At 29.3% G+C, this 17877-nt stretch overlaps 2 protein-coding genes across 2 annotated transcripts; one reads left to right on the top strand and one right to left on the bottom strand.

The window, feature by feature from the left end:
- Nucleotides 1–1407: 1407 nt before the first annotated feature.
- mRpL2 (mitochondrial ribosomal protein L2) lies at nt 1408–8098 on the bottom strand. The gene is made up of 4 exons (XM_014420665.3): nt 7706–8098; nt 5314–5562; nt 1970–2182; nt 1408–1831 (listed from the first exon to the last, which is right to left on the bottom strand). The coding sequence occupies exons 1-4, from the start codon at nt 7938–7940 to the stop codon at nt 1581–1583; spliced, it is 948 nt and encodes a 315-aa protein (XP_014276151.1). The 5' UTR covers nt 7941–8098; the 3' UTR covers nt 1408–1580.
- A 65-nt stretch (nt 8099–8163) lies between these two features.
- Nucleotides 8164–16734, top strand: LOC106680742 (pre-rRNA 2'-O-ribose RNA methyltransferase FTSJ3). The gene is made up of 14 exons (XM_014420664.3): nt 8164–8322; nt 8402–8554; nt 8633–8779; nt 9522–9685; nt 9793–10083; nt 10885–11154; nt 11271–11438; nt 11573–11712; nt 13162–13244; nt 13333–13544; nt 14099–14408; nt 15639–15832; nt 16031–16218; nt 16391–16734. The coding sequence occupies exons 1-14, from the start codon at nt 8256–8258 to the stop codon at nt 16587–16589; spliced, it is 2586 nt and encodes an 861-aa protein (XP_014276150.1). The 5' UTR covers nt 8164–8255; the 3' UTR covers nt 16590–16734.
- The last annotated feature ends 1143 nt before the right edge of the window (nt 16735–17877 follow it).

Genomic DNA, 17877 nt, shown 5'->3' with positions numbered 1-17877 from the left:
GACAAGAAATGAGGTCAACAAACACTAGTTTAATAAGACACATATATATAGTTTTTCAAAACAGTTCAGACCAGACTGGACTATACTTGAAGAAGATAGAGTAGGTTTTGAAGAAAATTAATCCAAACGTTTCTTATAAATCAGTGAACGGTTCATTAGGATTATATTATTTTTGGAAAAATTTTCTAAAAAAATATTTGATAACTATTTTTCTTGACCGCAGCCCTGGTCATATTCATAAACAAATTGTGCTGTTCTAATCTTGAAAATATGGTTTTGAACAAAAATTCTCAAATAAATTAAAACTTCTAAATGTTTTTCAGTCTTTGATTGATGACACTCATCTTTCTGCATTTTTTCATTATGTTTACTCTATAGTTCCATTAACCAGGATCAGACAATTTCCGTTTTACACCTTTTAAAATGTTTCCTCGAATATTTCTGAGAAAAAATAAAACTTTTGACAGTGCATGTCCTTTTTTGAGCAACTGTCTCAATTGAGAATACTGAATATTTTCAATATTATTTTAGTAATTCGGTTTTCTGGAATAGCTATATACTCTACTATTTTTCCAAACAAATTCAACAAACCCTTCAAAAAGTTAAGTTTTAAAAAATAATATTATTGCTCATTAATTAATTTCATTAATTGAATTATTTTCAGAACTTTTATGAATTATTCCACAATTAATTTATAACATTCATCATGGAACTTTAAGGACCAAATGAATAATTCTACTGCATGTTTTCACTTAGTTAAATTAGGTAAAGTTAGTTTTTAATATTATTAGATTATTAAGCTCAGTATCATTGAGTTATAACATGAAATAATTAACCTTAGTTTATAATTTAATTTTAACATATTATTTTTAAATAGCATCTTTACATAATAAAATCACTGAACATTCTATGATCTGACATTTAAAGTACTTATAACTAGTGATATGCTGGAGCCATTAAAGTTTAACCGTTAAATTTGTTCAAACAATTACAGTACAGCAGTTGGAAACAGTTCTGGTAGATTTATTTATCTATTTATTTTTTGTTTACCAATTTAGTAAATCTTACTGTGGCAAAGAAGTATGAATACAATCACCTAATATTAAAAGTATGTTTCTAATAAGTGACATGATGAAAAGTTATTTTTTTTAAATGACTGAATTATTGTCGGTGATTAAGATTTTCATTTAAAAATTCTTAATATTTTCTTGTTTCATTAATTTAAAATGAATGATTTACTTATGAAAATGATATAGGATACATGCTCTGACTAATTAAGTTAGGTTTTCACTTGAGAGTAACTCCAAAAGTGAGCCACCTGTTCCTGGCCGAGTTAAAGAGCAGTATCCATAGCTCTCAATATTTAAAATCTCTAGCTTTAGAGAACTACATAAGTAACTTATCATCTTTACTTGCTTCTTTATTTATTTAAATAGACAGGCAAAATCATATTATTATAATATATAATATTTAATAAAATGTAAAGAGACATTCTTATTTACAACAATAACAATAGATTTTCTAGATCACTCCTATTCCTAAATTTTATAAAATCAGATAAAGAATATTACAGATAAACTCTAATTGATGCGATCACTCCACAACTTGTGACCATAATACATATCATTGTTCATGGTCAATTTGATTTCTTTATCGTAAATAGGTTTCTCATTAGTTTTAATAACTTTCATGGGAGGAAGAGGTTTGATTTTCCTTCCGTAACGCCCATCTTTCCTTTGCCACAGACCAGATCTTGGGCGGTTCCCTAACTCACGGTTCCTTTGAGCACTACCAATAGGAGTGTTGGCATGCTCAACATTCGAAAGGCGACCTTCAAGAAAATAAAATTAAAACTTTTTTGTTGATAAAAAGATAATGCATATAAAATAAAATGTCAACCAAATATAATTACAATAAATTATTTTAATAATTAGAACTTTTTGGACAAGTGAAGTAGAAACATGCTTACCAACTGTGGCCATACATTCTTGAGGAAGGGCCACTTCATGTTTTGATGGCAGCTGTATGACTACAAAGTTACCAACCTTCCTTAGTACAGTTGCCGCAGAGCCTGCCGCATGAATGTAACAGCCTCCCTGACCAGGATATTTCTCTACGTTGTTGACTAAAGTACCATTAGGCAAAGCTCCTAATGGATGAGCATTTCCCTCTTTAGCTAACACTAAAAAAAAAAAAAAAAAAAAAAAAAACCTTAAATATTCAATATTTTCCATTTGTACATGCAATTGAATATATCACAACATTTTTGTCATTTAAAATAGATAATAATGTTATAAAAAACTATTTCACATTTCCCAGAAGAAAGGAGTATAATACCTCAAAAAGTAACCATTATGGGTAAGTAGCAAAGTAAGTATTTACATAATTTGTTAAATAGTGTAGTTTACAAACCCTTTTGCAGCGCTAGTATTTTATGATAAACAATAACTAAGTGTCTGTTACTTCAGCCTGAGAAAGAAGATACCAATCCAGTACAGCAGATATTATCTCCGCTCATAAAAGAAAGAGGGGAGTAAGCAAAGGACATTTTAAAAGTTTAGTTGTAATTCATAGAAGAAATAGGATTTATTGCAACTTTTATGGGAAAAGTCATATTTATCTATGAGGAGATGGTTTTTTATATATATTTTTTTTAAACGCTTTATTCTCTTTTTCCCATTTTTTTAAATTTTACATTCTTCTATTTCTCTACTATTATTTTCTTATTTTTCCTTACCCATGTCATTAGTTATGTTCACCACATATTTCTCTGTCATATTTACTAATAATTTCTTTTGTCTTATTTTGTTTCTGTATTCTAGTATTTTACTTACATATATTTTCTTTCCCTTTTCCCCTATGACTTACATTTTAAATTATTATTATTAAATTAAAATTATTTCTTTTGCATCATATAACTTTGTATTTTAATTTCCTTAATCCTGTTACTTTACTTCCATATTTAATAACACATATATACATTTTATTTTCCATTTCTTTTATTACCTTATTTTTTTTTCTTCAATTTTTATTTTGTACATATGTTTACTAACTATATATTCATCATATGTATTCTATTACTTGTTCTTTCCTCTTATTAATTTTATTTTTAATTATTACTCTTCTCATGCTGACTTTATCTTCTTATAATATTTAAACTATTCATGAATGGAATATGGTCCGGGTGCGGTCAAATAAAACTCAAATAGTAATAACTATTTTAATTGAGCCAATGTTTCGCCCCACGTTGCAGGGCTAAAAAAGATACAAACACTTGACATAGTTACAAAAAAAAAAAAAAATGTGGAAAATAACAGGGGTATACAACAAAATGTAAAATTTAATAAGAAAAATTAAAGTATATAAACAATAAATGAAAACGGTAATAGTAACAAAAATAAAAGATAAAATAAGAGAAGAAATATTAAAGAAAGTTTCTTTAATAAGTTTCTTCTCACTTTCTTTAATATTTCTTCTCTTATCTTTCTGTTACTATAACCGTTTTCATTTATTGTTTATATACTTTAATTTTTCTTATTAAATTTTAAATTTCATTGTATAGCCCTGTTATTTTCCACATGTTTTTTTTTGTAACTATGTCAATTGTTTGAATCTTTTTTAGCCCTGCAACGTGGGGCGAAACGTTGGCTCAATTAAAATAGTTATTACTATTTGAGTTTTATTTGACCGCACCCGGACCATATTCCATTCATTGATACACACGGTCAATCAGCAATCTTCCATTAAACTATTCATGTCTGTCAACACTATTTATGTTATTATAATGTTAGTTATTTTCTAATCATTCTATATATCCTTTTATTAGTAGGTTGTTATCTTGTTTTTGGTCTTAGCCATGATGAAGGCTAGAAATTCTAGCTGAAATGATGGCACTAAAAAAATAAGTTTTTACTTCTTTGTATTCTTCACTGACCATACCCCCAACCATCTTCTCATATAAATTATCCATGGCAAACAATCTTCTCATCATATATATGTATATATACTGGAGTTAGGCAAAAATGAATAATGATTACTTTTGATTGAAATTAGTTATTGATATTACTTGGACTCAACTAATAATTTTTAATGCAGATGAAAATTCAGGCACTAAAAACAAGAATGCATCATCTTCCTTCACTTTGAGAAAACCATAGAATTTATTGTTACAGAATGTAAAATAATGTACAAGATTTTACAAATTTTTGTCAAAACCGTTTCAGACCAGAATTGAAAGCACATATTTCAGCTGTTTTCAAAGGGCAGCTTTTTAAAACGTATTAGTTTTATAACCAGGCAATTACTTTTATATTCAATTTTCACAATGTGGGATTGTCCATTCTGGTTCTCAACGCCTCAATTACAATTAGAGTGGCTAAATACAATTACAGTTACATATAACTGTAATTTTGATCGAAACTACTTTTTGCCCACAAAGATGTGTACACACAGACATTAGGTCTGAGCTCATGTAGCGAAATTTTGAAAGTTACTTGAGTTTTCACATTCCAAGCCTCACATGTGCTGATGTCAAGGTGAAGAAAATTTTTAAGTTGTGAACAGTGGTGAATTCTAAAATTCAGTAAAATCCACAGAATTCCAGGCAGGCTAAATTTTTTAAAAATTATTATCTTGAAAAGATGTAATTTGTACATTTGTAAAAACAAATTTTTTATATTGATTTGATTAGTAATAGCAATTTCCTCATCAAACTTCATTTTAAAACAGTATTTTTGTTGGTTACTATAGTCATAAGATAAACATTAAAAGCGAATAAAGAAAAAAAAATTTTCAATTTTTTTTAACATTTAAAAATCAAATAAAATAAAATTAAAAGTAATATGAAGGATCAGATAATGTTGAAATAAAGAGCAGATTTGAAATATAAAACCGAATACCTAAAAGGTTTGTTATAGCCCAGGGTCACCAAACAACTAACAATGGGCAAAGTTTGTACCGGTCTGCTATAATTTATTTTGATTACATAAATTTACAATATCTGTAAAATCACACAGAATAATAATCAGATATTATTACTAAGAAATGCAATAACTGAATGCTAAAGCTATAGATGGACATTAAAAAAATAATACTTAGGAAGTTTCAAGATCAGTGTATTTAATTGGAGTTCAATTTTAAAACATTAAAAGTATTTTATTATATTTCAATGGAGTAATGAACATATCTATCTATAAAAATATAATTCATTTTTTTAAACTAATTAAAAATATTGTAGCAAGCAAAGGAACTTGTATGAGAAAATATATGAAAACAAAAAAATAGAAACTAGAATAAACTAAATGTTTTAAAAACCTGGTATCCTAGGTATTTCGTTGGTGGTGGTAATGATATCACCAGCCTTCATGTTTTCTGTAGCAAGGTAATACTTCATTTTATCACCACCAGCTACCAGAGCTATGTGACTAGTTCTGCACCAATCAACCATGATCTTGATTACTTTCTCAACAACAGGCGGACCATCTGTCGGAGCTCCTCTTTTCCATTCAATCCAATGGTATTTCCTCTTGATTCCACCTCCAATTCCTTTGATTACCACTCTACCTAGAAAACTATAAATTTCAACAAAACTGCTTTTGTCAATAAAACTACTTTGCTTGAATTACATGATTAAAGTTTTTTTTTTAAATAAAATAAATTTTATCTAAATTAAGTCTCAAATGCTCTTGGTTAATATTTTAACTCTCCAATGTTTTGACTAAACTAGCCGTCCTCAAAGACAATCTTAACGATTATACTTAAGTCGGCATAAAATAAATAAATATGGTTTTGTTTATTTATGTTGTTCTTTGCTGACCGCACCCCCCCGACAAACTTCTTTAAGTATTATACTTATATTATTATTTATTTTTTTCGGTTGTATCTACAGACCTTGTTGATCTTTGGCCACAACAACCAGCCTTTTCCACGATATTCTTTTTATTATTATTATCCTTATATTATTCCGACAGGGTAGATAATAATTTTCTGTTATATTGTTACTGTGAGTCAACCCTGTGGGTTACGGAACCCTCATGAGATCCACCTAACCTCATAAAGTTGGTAACCTTAATAGGGGAAAAATCTGGTGGTGATCTTGAAAAAGTCACTTCTTTATATGACCATTGTTCTAAAAACAGTTCTTCCTAACAAAGTGAAACCCATGACCCTTCATGGGTTGTAGGGTTTCACATTATTATTATTATCCTTATATTATAAGTAAGAAAAATAATATTATCATGTTGATTTGCAATTAAAAGTAATAAAATAGGTTAATATGACTAATTTTATTGACCTGGGCAGAATAGCTGGGAAAAAAAAGTTTTAATTAGTGGATGTAAGGGGTAAATTATAGTTATATTGTCCTTGAGGTTGGCTGAAACATTGTTCATTTAAATTATTAATAACCAGTCTTGAAGAAGTAATAAGATTTTCTATTATTAAAGCCTTTAGTAATATGAAACAATAATCTTACAGAATGTGTAACATCTGACTCTCGATTGCTATTCAAAATATAGGGATGGGAAATTGGGTTTAGCTGCTGAGAGAGGGGATTTAGAGGGATACTGATTATATTGTAAGCTATTGAACTAAACATCAACTTAAAATGAATTGCTTGCCATTGAGATAAAATGGTTACATTTTATTATCCATTATTAACAACTCAAGTTTAATTAAACTATCATTAATAAATTCTTCTAACAGAAACATTTTGGCAAGAAAAATATCAACATAATTTATTCATTAATTATGATTTGAAGACTATTGATACTAGAAATGGACAAATGAACACACTTAACATAGATAATGATAACAAAAGAAAAGTTTATCATTAGTAAACTAGAGCTTTTTAATTTGCTACAAACAATTGGATCATAACAAACTATATTCTAATAAAAATATAGGCACGAATTAATTATATCAGTATCAGGCTATAACATATAGATAAGAATCTTAGATGATTACTAATAAAAGTAGGACTTTTCAAGTCATCTTAAGTACTTAATAATAGACTGATGAGAGAGCGCAAGCAGGCATCAGTCATTGGCATGCTTTAATAAGCATAAGCTAGTGTGGGTTGCTGGGCATAAGGAAATCAGTGGCAATAAGAAAGTTGACTAGCTAGTCAAAAGTTGGGCTGAACACCCTTTAATGGGACTAGAACCTTCATCAGCATAATGTATTCCTTGATTGGACATTGAGAAAAGCAGGCAAGGTGTGGAGGGAATGTAGGGGCTTAGACAGGCCAAGCTATGAATTAATAAACCCTCCACTTCTAGAATTGGGTGGCTGCTAGGTCTTAATGGAAATTAACTCCGAATATTAATATGAGTACTCACAAGTCATTGCAGACTTTAAATACATCTAAAGATTTGGGGAATAATTTGGGATGAAAACCTATCATTCATGTGGACAGGCTCTGGAAACTGGTTTACATTGTGTCCAGGATGGATCACTGAGGTCTTTTGGTCTCTGATAGATTCCTAGAATATGAGGCTTCCTCTATTGAAAGGCCATTCCTTTTGAATTCCAGTAGGGGATCCTAAAGGTTCAACATGGAGGAATAATAAGTAGTTGGTCTTTCTTGGAGTTGGCAAAAAAGAGCCAATAGACCCACTTGCCAGACCTGTTCTCCCCACTTGTCCTAGTACCTCTAAAAAATCATTTAAGATTAACAATAAAGTCTGTAGAATTCTATGAAATTTACCTGATACTGGATCTCTTCCTCCTAATCTAGTTATATTTAGAGGCTGAACTGTATACTTTTCTGGATAATGAACAATTCTTCTGAATCCTCCAGCTTTTGGACCATGGTTTGGTGGGAGTTCTACATCCTTATACTTATTTCGCACTGTTATTGTACTTATCACATTTTGTAATGAAGTAGCACAAAGTTTCACCTGAGAATTGCCTCTCCAGAGTGATGAAAATAAAGAAGACATTATTAGGCAAGAGGTATTAATGAAAAGCTCGTTAAAATGTAGAAGAAAATAAAAAAAAGTGCCTTTGCTACTCAAAAAAAGAACCAGAGTCGGGAAACATACTATTTCTAGGATATCTAAGATAAACTATCACATTTCGGTGTACCGATATATAACCAACAAATAGCCTCTATGACATTAAATTATTTTCAAGTAGGTGGCAGCACATGGGTAACAGCTTTGCAACCTTTAAAATCATTGTTTTGGTTACAGTTACCAGCACGTGATGTGTTATGTTGAAGATTGATTGAATTTATATATTGAAATCTTAACAAAATGGGGAAAAAGGCCAAAGTTGGAAAACAACGGAAAGATAAATTCTACCAGCTCGCCAAAGAGACAGGTTTAATATTATTAGTTATTGAGGCATGCTTTTCTTTTGGAATTAATTTGAGTTTTTAGTATAATCTCAACAATTACAGGTTATCGGTCTCGTGCGGCTTTCAAATTAATTCAGTTGAATAGAAAATTCGAATTTCTTCAAAAATCTCAAGTATGCTTGGATTTATGTGCAGCTCCAGGAGGTTGGATGCAAGTGGCAAAACAAAATATGCCTGTCTCAAGCATAGTGATTGGTAATAATTTATTTTATGGAGATTTGGTAAAATTATTGAATAGTATTAAATCAGTATACATGTATTTTTTATTTTTAGGGGTTGATTTGTTTCCTATCAAACCCATACCTGGTTGTATATCATTAACCGAAGATATTACTACTGATAAGTGTAAACAGGCTATATCGAAAGAACTTCAAACTTGGAAAGCTGATGTAGTTTTGAATGATGGTGCTCCTAATGTTGGTAAGTGTAGCTAAAGCTTTGAGTAATGTATTGGTATCAATGAGTAAATTCTACTCACGTAGAAGTAACATTCTGTAAAAGAATATGTTCATTGCATAAAATCACAATTAAGATATTTAAAAATAATTGTATAAAGTGATTTAGCCAGTTAATTTCATTTTGGAACTTGAATATTGTTTGGATTAGAACTAAGATACTGAACTGAAAAAGAGTGGAGTAGGTTGGCCCCATGGGGTGATGTCAATATATTTAAGCATATTACTCAGTATTGACATAATTATTAATCTATTCACCCAAGGTACAAAAACAAATATAGGTCATTTTACCCAAAATTACCCGATTTTTCAGGTTACCTCAGCACTACTCTCAGAGGTGAAAACCTAAAATCTGATAATATTATCCCTGTTGGTCGCATTGATTATCAATATTAATGTGACCTTGCGATGGGAGTCCTAGGCAACAAGAGATTGCCAACTCCTTGTGTTCTAAAGACTAATGATAAGATAAATGCATTTATAGAAGAATACTCAACCCTTGTGGTTAGTATCTTTCTAAGCAGCAGTAGACATATTGGTTTTTAACTACTTCAATAAACAATTTTATATATTACATGTGAGCTTTGATAACATGTTTGTGAATCAGGCTAACAAGTCTAGTAAATCAAAGTGTCTTATTCTTTTATTTATCATTGTTTAGTCAAAGACTTTTTCATTTTAAAAATTAATTAATCTTTTTTAAACAGGTCAGAATTGGCTTTATGATGCTTATCAGCAAGCATGTCTCACTTTAAGTGCTTTAAAGCTTGCTACCCATTTCCTCAGGGAAGGTGGATGGTTTGTCACTAAAGTATTTCGTTCCAAAGATTACAACCCTCTTCTTTGGGTATTTAAGCAACTTTTTAAAAAGGTATTCTCTTTTAAATTAATTATTCAAAGTAAGGAATAGCAATTTTGTTTGAAAATTGAGGCTTAATATAATGGATATATTGTTTATTTATTCTGAACTATTTTCAGGTTCATGCAACAAAGCCGCAAGCCTCACGTAATGAATCAGCTGAAATATTTGTTGTGTGTCAATATTATCTAGCCCCTGCCAAACTGGATCCTAAGTTCTTGGATGCAAGATATGTCTTTAAAGAGCTCGATTTGGAACCTACTCTGCCTGCAAATTTCCTCCGTCCGGATAAACAGAAAAAGACAAAAGCTGAAGGGTATTCTGAGTTGCGTGGCGTCTATAATCCAGTGTCTGTTGTTGAGTTCATAAAGAGTAGCAATCCTGTTGAAGAGCTTCAAGTCGCTTCTTGTGTAAGTCAGGTTTTTTTATTAGTTTTTAATGAAACATCAGGAGTTTCTTGAGTAGTAGGAATTCATTATTGCATACAATTACTTCCTGGGATCTCAAAATACTGTCTTCAGATTACCATGGATAGGACAGGTAATTATTGTATAGATGCTATTGTATAGTGTATAGTGTGTAAAAGTGTCATCTTGGTAACCTCAAAACTATGGTTGCATTGGTTCAATTCTGGTCTGAGAGGGTTGACTTTTGTTTTGAAATGAAAACTCGAGCTTCTCATTCTATTTAGAATAGAGTGATTACCTGTAAACTACCTTCCTCTCCCTCCCATATTTTTGAAATGGCCAGGAAAGGAATAGCAATAAAGTAATTAATTATTATCAATTTATAAAGTGATATTTTAATTATCACTGAGCTTGCCTAAAACTATTCTGTTGTTTGTCTATAAATAAATTTACGATTGTGTTGAATTTAAAGACACATATTTTTTATGTACGTTTTAATCATTTTTCATATTTTGACTACTGCTTTATAACTTTTAAAGAATAAAAGTTGAGAGAAAAAAACGATCAAAATTGTGTAAATTGATAATAAACTAAACCACTCTCAAACAATCATTTATAAAAAATAATTAATCTAATTATTTATTGTTTTACGATCGCATTAGTGATTTTGTCATCACAACTTTTTTTCTTTTATGATTCCCAAAAAATCATATTAATCAATTTGTGGAAATCAATTAGCATGGATTATATAAATTATCTTTTAAGGTAGTGGTCTTCTTATTACTTTTTTCTTTCATTTTTCAGTTAACACTAGATCATGAAGATATCTTGAAAGATGAAGAGACAACATTAGAAATAAAAGAGTGTTGTAAAGATATCAAAGTTCTTGGTCGTAAAGATTTAAAGATGCTCATGAGCTGGGGAAAAGAGATGGCTAAAAAGTATTTTGCAGATGATAAATCTAAAATTAAAAAGGAAGAAGAATCAAGTGAAAAAGTGGAAGTAGATGAAGTTAAATTATCTGATGATGAAAAAGAACTACTTGATATGGATGAGAAAATTAATGTTCTGGAGGTAAATTTTGCATAATAGTGTTTAATTATTATGTAATGACAATAAAAAGTTTAGTTTATTGATTGTTTTTTAATAAGTTTAACTAATGGCTTAATTAATTTTATCAAATTTTCTAGTCTGAAGAAGCACGTGAACTGAAGAAAAAAAGAAAAAGAGCTAATCGAGAAAGGGCTAAACTCCAAGAGAAGTTAAATTTAAAGATGATTCACAAAGATGACCATGGCCCAATTGAAGAGGATGATCAAGAACCATTATTTAATCTGAAACAGATTTCTTCAAAACATGTCAGTAATTTTTAACTTATTTATTAGATCTCGCTATAGTTAATTCACTAGCTATAGATTTTGATATAAAATTATTGTTATAAAAATTTCCTTTTGTAGAAGTATTTAAATTTTGATTTATTATTTTGTTATAGGTACTAGAAAGAGTTGATGACCAGAAACCGGACATTTTAGCTAATAGTGATGAAGAATCGGAAGATGAGAATTTCGGGACCTACCGTTCATCATATGCCCCTTTTGAAAAGGATAAGAAGATCCTGGATAAGTCAGGAATGTAAGTCATCATACTTTAATTTATTTCAAAAATTGTAATCATTCTTACTTTAAATTAAATTCATTGTAGGAATTAATGTATCGACACCTTACTTCACAGTAGTGTTAATCACATCCACTAACTTTAGGAAAAACACAACAATACAACTGAATAGTTTTAGATATAAAATCTAAATCTATAAAGTCAAAAAATTAATTGAAAAATTGTAATCTTCCTAAAAGAGAGAACTTTTAATTGTATTTTTCGTAAAGTTAGTGGCAATGTACTACTACTGTAAAGAAATAAGCCATCAATATACTTTCATATGGGCCCCCCATAGCTCAGAGGTTGACAGTTTTACCAGTTTGGTGTTAATTGGTGGTGCCGGTTCGAATTTGGCTTGGAGCGTTGACTTTTTTCATTGAGTGGCGGTCCCACAAAATGAAAAACTTTGACCTCTAATCATGGCTAGGCAGTATAGGACTCCAATGGGAGTCTTGGCCGAAAAAAAAAAAATACTTTCATACATATAACCTCAGAAATGAAGAAACTCATTTTGATAATTAACTATTTTTACTTTTTGCTTTTAAGAAATAAATATTTAATTTCATTATAATTTTTTAAATATGGTATTTAGCTTTTATTTTTTATCAACAGCTTTTTAATTGGAATTGACTATATTTTTTAAATAAAAATTTATAGCAATTGTGAGTAAAAAGTAAGTAAGTGATTTGTATTGTTCAAAAGGCTTTTAAAAAGTTAGATGTTGTGTAGGCTTATGGAATCCATACAAACACTTTACCAATATTTTTAAATTTGGAAAACATTCCTAATATAATACATGGTCAATAAAAAATAAAAAGGATTATTCAAAAATAGAAGAGGTGTATGTACTGCAGGAGTGTGTTTTAAAATGATTTCAGCCATCCTGCTAGAAACATATTACATTAATCTGTGTTATGACATTAATATTTGTGACCTAAATATCAGACATTTTGGTATACTTATGAAAACTAAAAATTATATATTTTGTTTATCAGGAAAATTTAATCTTAATAGATTTTCATATAATTTTAATTTCGGGTACGATTTTCATAAATTAGTATTTTAGCATTTTAGTCAAAATTATTGATTACCTTTGTGTTTTTGTTTTTTTTAAAGTTAAAATAGTTTGTATATTTTATTTTATAATTTTCTATTTTTAACCCTTTGATACGTGATAGGTGAATCTGAGGTACCTATTGTGTCTTACTATCAGTAAATATGATAAGTTTTTATGTTTTCTAGTTTTATTATAGTTATATGACACATTTTTATATAAATAACTAAGCATAGTAATAAATGCATTATATTGAACGTGTGATTTGATATAAGAAGACAAATAATTGTAACTGGTGACAACAGACCCATCTGTTACGTTGTGGGTTAAAATTTGCCTAGATTCTTATATTAGAATATTTATTCCACTAGGTTCTACAAAGACTCATCAGATGAATCCGAACCTGAAAAATCCGGAGGTGATAGTGATTATGATAGCGATAAAGAAAATCTTGGTGAGCAACTAATTTTTTTAAACAAATATTATTTTGTAGATTTATGTAAAGGTTTATTATTATCTGTATATATATTTTTTTTCTCCAGATTTTTCTTCATCAGATGATGAGGAAAGGCCAATTAAAAAAATAAAAACTGAAAAGAAAAAAGTTAGATTTTCATCAGATGTAAAATCAGAAGAAGAAGATGATGATGATGATGATGAAGACCTGAAAGAAAATCATCCCTTTTTAACTGATTTAGATCCCAGAGATAAGGAGACCAAGCGTGTTCACAAGGCTCAATTGTGGTTTGAGAAGGTAATTGTTTGTTGTCAAGTTGAATTAGTCAAGATTCATTTGGTGTAAGTCTTTAATAATGATGCCAAAAACTGAAGGATTTTTTTCCATATCTGCCTCTAGTTCTACTTGTTTTTGAAAATTATTTATCATCTTTATACTTTCTGTTAAGATCTTTTATGATTATCAATAGTATTATTATATTTGATAATATTAGTTATTATAATATTATTAAAGCAATAATTCGTGCATGAGGTACTTGTTATAGCCAGCAATTACTCTGTCACTTAGTGTTTTATATTTTAATAAAAGCTTATGACTTTTTTCTTTCATTACAGTTATTTCTTCTGTTATATCTTAAATAGTAAATCAAGATAAAAAAGGGTTGTAAACTTTATTAACCTAGAAGCAGAAATGTCTCTTTTGTTGACTTTCTTATGAGTAGTCTTGTTAAAATGATGTTTTTCATAAGTGCTTTGAAACGATGAGCATCATAAAAAAAGTTTATTCTTAAACTGAGAGATTAACTATTTGCATTATAGTTTGATTTTGATTATTTTCAAATTCACTTTCAGGATGTTTTTAAAGATCTGGAGAATGATGAAGATGAAGAATTCGAGCTGGAAGAGATGGCAAAGAATGTTATAGGAAAAGGGGCAAGTGTGATCAGTAAGAAGGCAACAGAAAAAACTAGTGCTAAGATTAAACCTGAGAAATCTCAGGCTAAGGTGAAGGCCGAATCTGATAGTGGTGAAGGATTGAGTGACGATTCTGATGACAGTGATGATTCTTCAGAATCTGGTTCTGATTTCGAAATTGAGCAACCACCTTCAAAAGTGAAGAAAGTTCCTGGGAAGGATGGAGGCTATGAAATTGTACCTAAAGGTTAGTTTAACAAGTATTTTATATCTTATTATTATCTTTTGTTTTACTTTCACTTAGCTATATATGAAATGTATAGTAGGGGAAAGTATTGCGATTGTGAAAAATATTGAATTCCAGTTTTTGGTGGAAATGCACATTTTGAGGTCCCCTGGGTCCAAATATCCAAGTTTCACAAAATAGTTTGTCCCTGCATGTGTGGTCAGCCTTGCTCAAAAATGGAAAGTTGTACAGAACTGAAATTTCAGATTTATATCATATTTTAATAAATAAAGGGTTCTGGTAATAATTTGTTCACTAAACCTTTTGAATTTACATACTTCCTTCAGCTGTAGTATGAGGGCCGGTATTGTAGGCGGGAGAGGGGGAGGGGAGCAAGGCTTTTTCTGCTGTCCTCATTATATTTCTTTGGTCTACTCAATATTTCATAGTCATTGACTCAAAAACAACCCTTACAAAAGTTGACTAAATTATATGGTCACGTTATACTGAGACTTAATAACTGAAAATCTTCCTATTAGTAAATTGATATTAAGTTTTCTAATCGGGTTTATACAAAGATATATATACCATGTTACAAATTTATTCTGTTCTTATGTTTTCTTACTGGATGACTCTAAGCTTAGTTGGTATTTATTGCCTATTAACTTAGAAGATCCGTGTTTTATCATACTCAAAGCCCCTACGGTTTTCTTCATTAATGATTCTAAATCTAAACAGACATCGACTCAGTCTCATCTAATTACTAAATAGATAATTTATGTAGAGAAATATTAACTAGTTTAAAATAAGTTTATATTATGTTGAGTAGTGATCCAATATGTAGTGATTATAAAATTTACAATTTAGGTATTGAATGGTTGATTGCCTTATACACCTCTTTGTATTTGGCTATGGTAAAAATTAGTTTTTGAAATTCAAAAAATGGTATTTTTTGAGTCATCAAGTTCACTAAAAAAGTGATTTCAAGTTACCGACTTTTCTATGAATTAGGTGTAAAGATCATTAATTATAAACAAATTTATTTTCTTTGTTTATCACATTTTAAAAGTGTAAGAATCTCAAAAGGCAAACAATAATTTTTTTCCAACTAAACAAAGGCAATAATGACTATACCATTACGTTTGTAACTGATATGGTTTTTTTTTTCCCCCTTGTAGAAAACTTTCTCAAATTTTTTATTTGTCTGAATCTTTTTACTGTGGATTAGTAAGATTGTTATTTGATTTTTAGATAGTAAGCTGAAGAAAGTGAAACTTAATGAGCAACAGTTAGCATTGGGTGCCATGATGGTTTCATCTCAGGTCACTAAACGAGACCTAATAGATGGTGCTTGGAACAGGTACACATTCAATGATGAGAACCTTCCTGATTGGTTTGTAGAAGACGAGAAGAAACATATGAGGAAGGAAGCACCAGTTCCCAAGGTCAGTTGTTGAAGCAATGATAATTAAATAGTTTTTATAACATATTTATTGCATTTATATACATATTAAATTTTTTGTAAGTATTTCTAATCCATTTTAGATATTGTGATGTGATAAAATTTTTTTCCTAGTCTTGTGCTTATATAGATTTCTTGGATTGACTGAAAAGTTTCTTATTTCATATCTAAAATGTTTTAGGAACTTGTTGATGAATACAAAAAGAAATTCGAGGAACTGAATTCAAGACCAATAAAGAAAGTAATTGAAGCCCGTGCTAGAAAGAAGAGAAGGGCTCAAAAGAAGTTAGAGAAAGCCAGAAAGAAACTGGAGGGTCTTATGGAGAATCCAGATGTCTCAGAAAAAGAAAAGGCTAGACAAATTAAACGGTAAAGATTTAAAACATTTATTGATATCTGGTACTAATTTATCTAAAAAAAAATTTATTAATCTGTCAGATCTAACAAACTCTCTAAATTAGTATCCATGTCTAATTTAGAGAAGCGGATGATAATAATATGTTATTATTTTTTTATTAGCACAATTATCTTTCTGTTTCAGACTGTATAAGAAAGCTAAAGAACCCAAGAAAGAAATAACATATGTGGTAGCAAAGAAGCACACTGCTATGAAGAGAATGAGAAGACCGGCTGGTGTCAAAGGAAAGTACAGAGTTGTCGACCCGAGGCTGAAGAAGGATAAGCGTGCGGTGAAAAGTAGGGAAGCGAAGCAAACAAAAAGGAAAAAGGCCAGGCGTTAAAATCATGAAAATATGGAGTACTGTTAAAACTGTAATTGTTTTATGATATTCATCATTTTAAAGTTGGTAGCTCCACTTTTTCAATATATTTTAGGTTATGGTTCTTTTTTAAAATCTTATGCTCATGTAATATTTCAACTTTAGAATCTTAACAACCATAAATTAGTTACATTATTAATGTACCTATTTAGAAATTTATAACAAAAAAATCTGTTGTGCTGTTTGTTTGTAATATGGTGTCTTTGTTTTTAACACAGTAATATTATTTTTAAAAAAACTTTTATATCTATACTTTTTAAAAATATATTGACTTTTTCATTATTTTAAATTTTATCACTCTGGAATACCACAAGTGAGGTAGTTTAACTTACCTCTTATGAAACGATGAATATCCTATGAAAAACTTTGTATATATTGATTTGTAATTTGCAGTTTAATAATACAAATGTTTTCCTAAATGTATATAATCAAATATATATGTGTATATATTTTTCCTTGTTACTGCTATTTGCCTGAATTTTTATCCTCATCCACTGTATATGTAGTGCTATAAATCTCTGGGTCTAAGGAGTGGTGTATTTAGACGAATAAGATGTCTAAATAAATGGATTTTTTGGATTTCATGCCAATATCAATTCTAAAATTCTCACTTTAACTTTAACAAAACTGATCTAAAAATGTAAGCGGTTTCAAAACTACAAAAGAGCTAGTTAGCAGCTTGAGAGGGGATGATTAGGGTTTTAAAGATTTGACATGGGCATCAAGATCTGGTATGTACTTCTTTATTGAAATCATAGATGATAAATATGTCATGGAAATAATCAAAAGATTCATATTTTATAAAAAAAAAGAAAGTATCCTTAATCTACTATAACACCCAGTAGACACATCATCAGTTTATCAAATATCAATCATTAATTTCATTTTTATAAAATAATCTTAAATGGATAACAATTTATGAGAAGAAAGAAATAACATTTTAAATATTAGTAAATCTGCAAATTTTTTTCTTTGCTTATTTGTTTTATTGAAAAAAAATATATACATATTCTGTTTTATAAATATAAATTAGCATAATCATATTAATTATACTTGATGGTGATTTTATAATAAATTGAAACATAATAAACGTGTAATTTTGATTTAGACAAAAGGTTCTTCCACCAATTTCAATGAAGTACTTTTTGTTTTACATTCAGATTTTTATATACCTAATTTTCTTCTATTGGTGATTTTTACATTATCTACAAGGCTAAAAGTTATTATTTTACAGTAAATATATTAAATT

This window comes from Halyomorpha halys, unplaced genomic scaffold (genome assembly GCF_000696795.3).
Source record: "Halyomorpha halys isolate HHAL.00 unplaced genomic scaffold, Hhal_1.1 Scaffold284.1, whole genome shotgun sequence".
In the NCBI taxonomy this organism is placed as follows: domain Eukaryota; kingdom Metazoa; phylum Arthropoda; class Insecta; order Hemiptera; family Pentatomidae; genus Halyomorpha; species Halyomorpha halys.
This window is presented reverse-complemented; position numbering and strand designations above follow the sequence as displayed.

Excerpts from the sequence above, each read along its gene's own strand:
- mRpL2 (XM_014420665.3), bottom strand. The coding sequence starts at position 7,940 with ATGTCTTCTTTATTTTCATCACTCTGGAGAGGCAATTCTCAGGTGAAA. Across the intron at positions 5,563-7,705 it reads AGGAAGAGATCCAGTATCAG|GTAGAGTGGTAATCAAAGGA; the intron begins GTAAATTTCATA and ends ATAGTTTTCTAG. Across the intron at positions 1,832-1,969 it reads AGAATGTATGGCCACAGTTG|GTCGCCTTTCGAATGTTGAG; the intron begins GTAAGCATGTTT and ends ATTTTCTTGAAG.
- LOC106680742 (XM_014420664.3), top strand. The coding sequence starts at position 8,256 with ATGGGGAAAAAGGCCAAAGTTGGAAAACAACGGAAAGATAAATTCTAC. Across the intron at positions 8,555-8,632 it reads TGTCTCAAGCATAGTGATTG|GGGTTGATTTGTTTCCTATC; the intron begins GTAATAATTTAT and ends TTTTATTTTTAG. Across the intron at positions 11,155-11,270 it reads AGAAAATTAATGTTCTGGAG|TCTGAAGAAGCACGTGAACT; the intron begins GTAAATTTTGCA and ends CAAATTTTCTAG.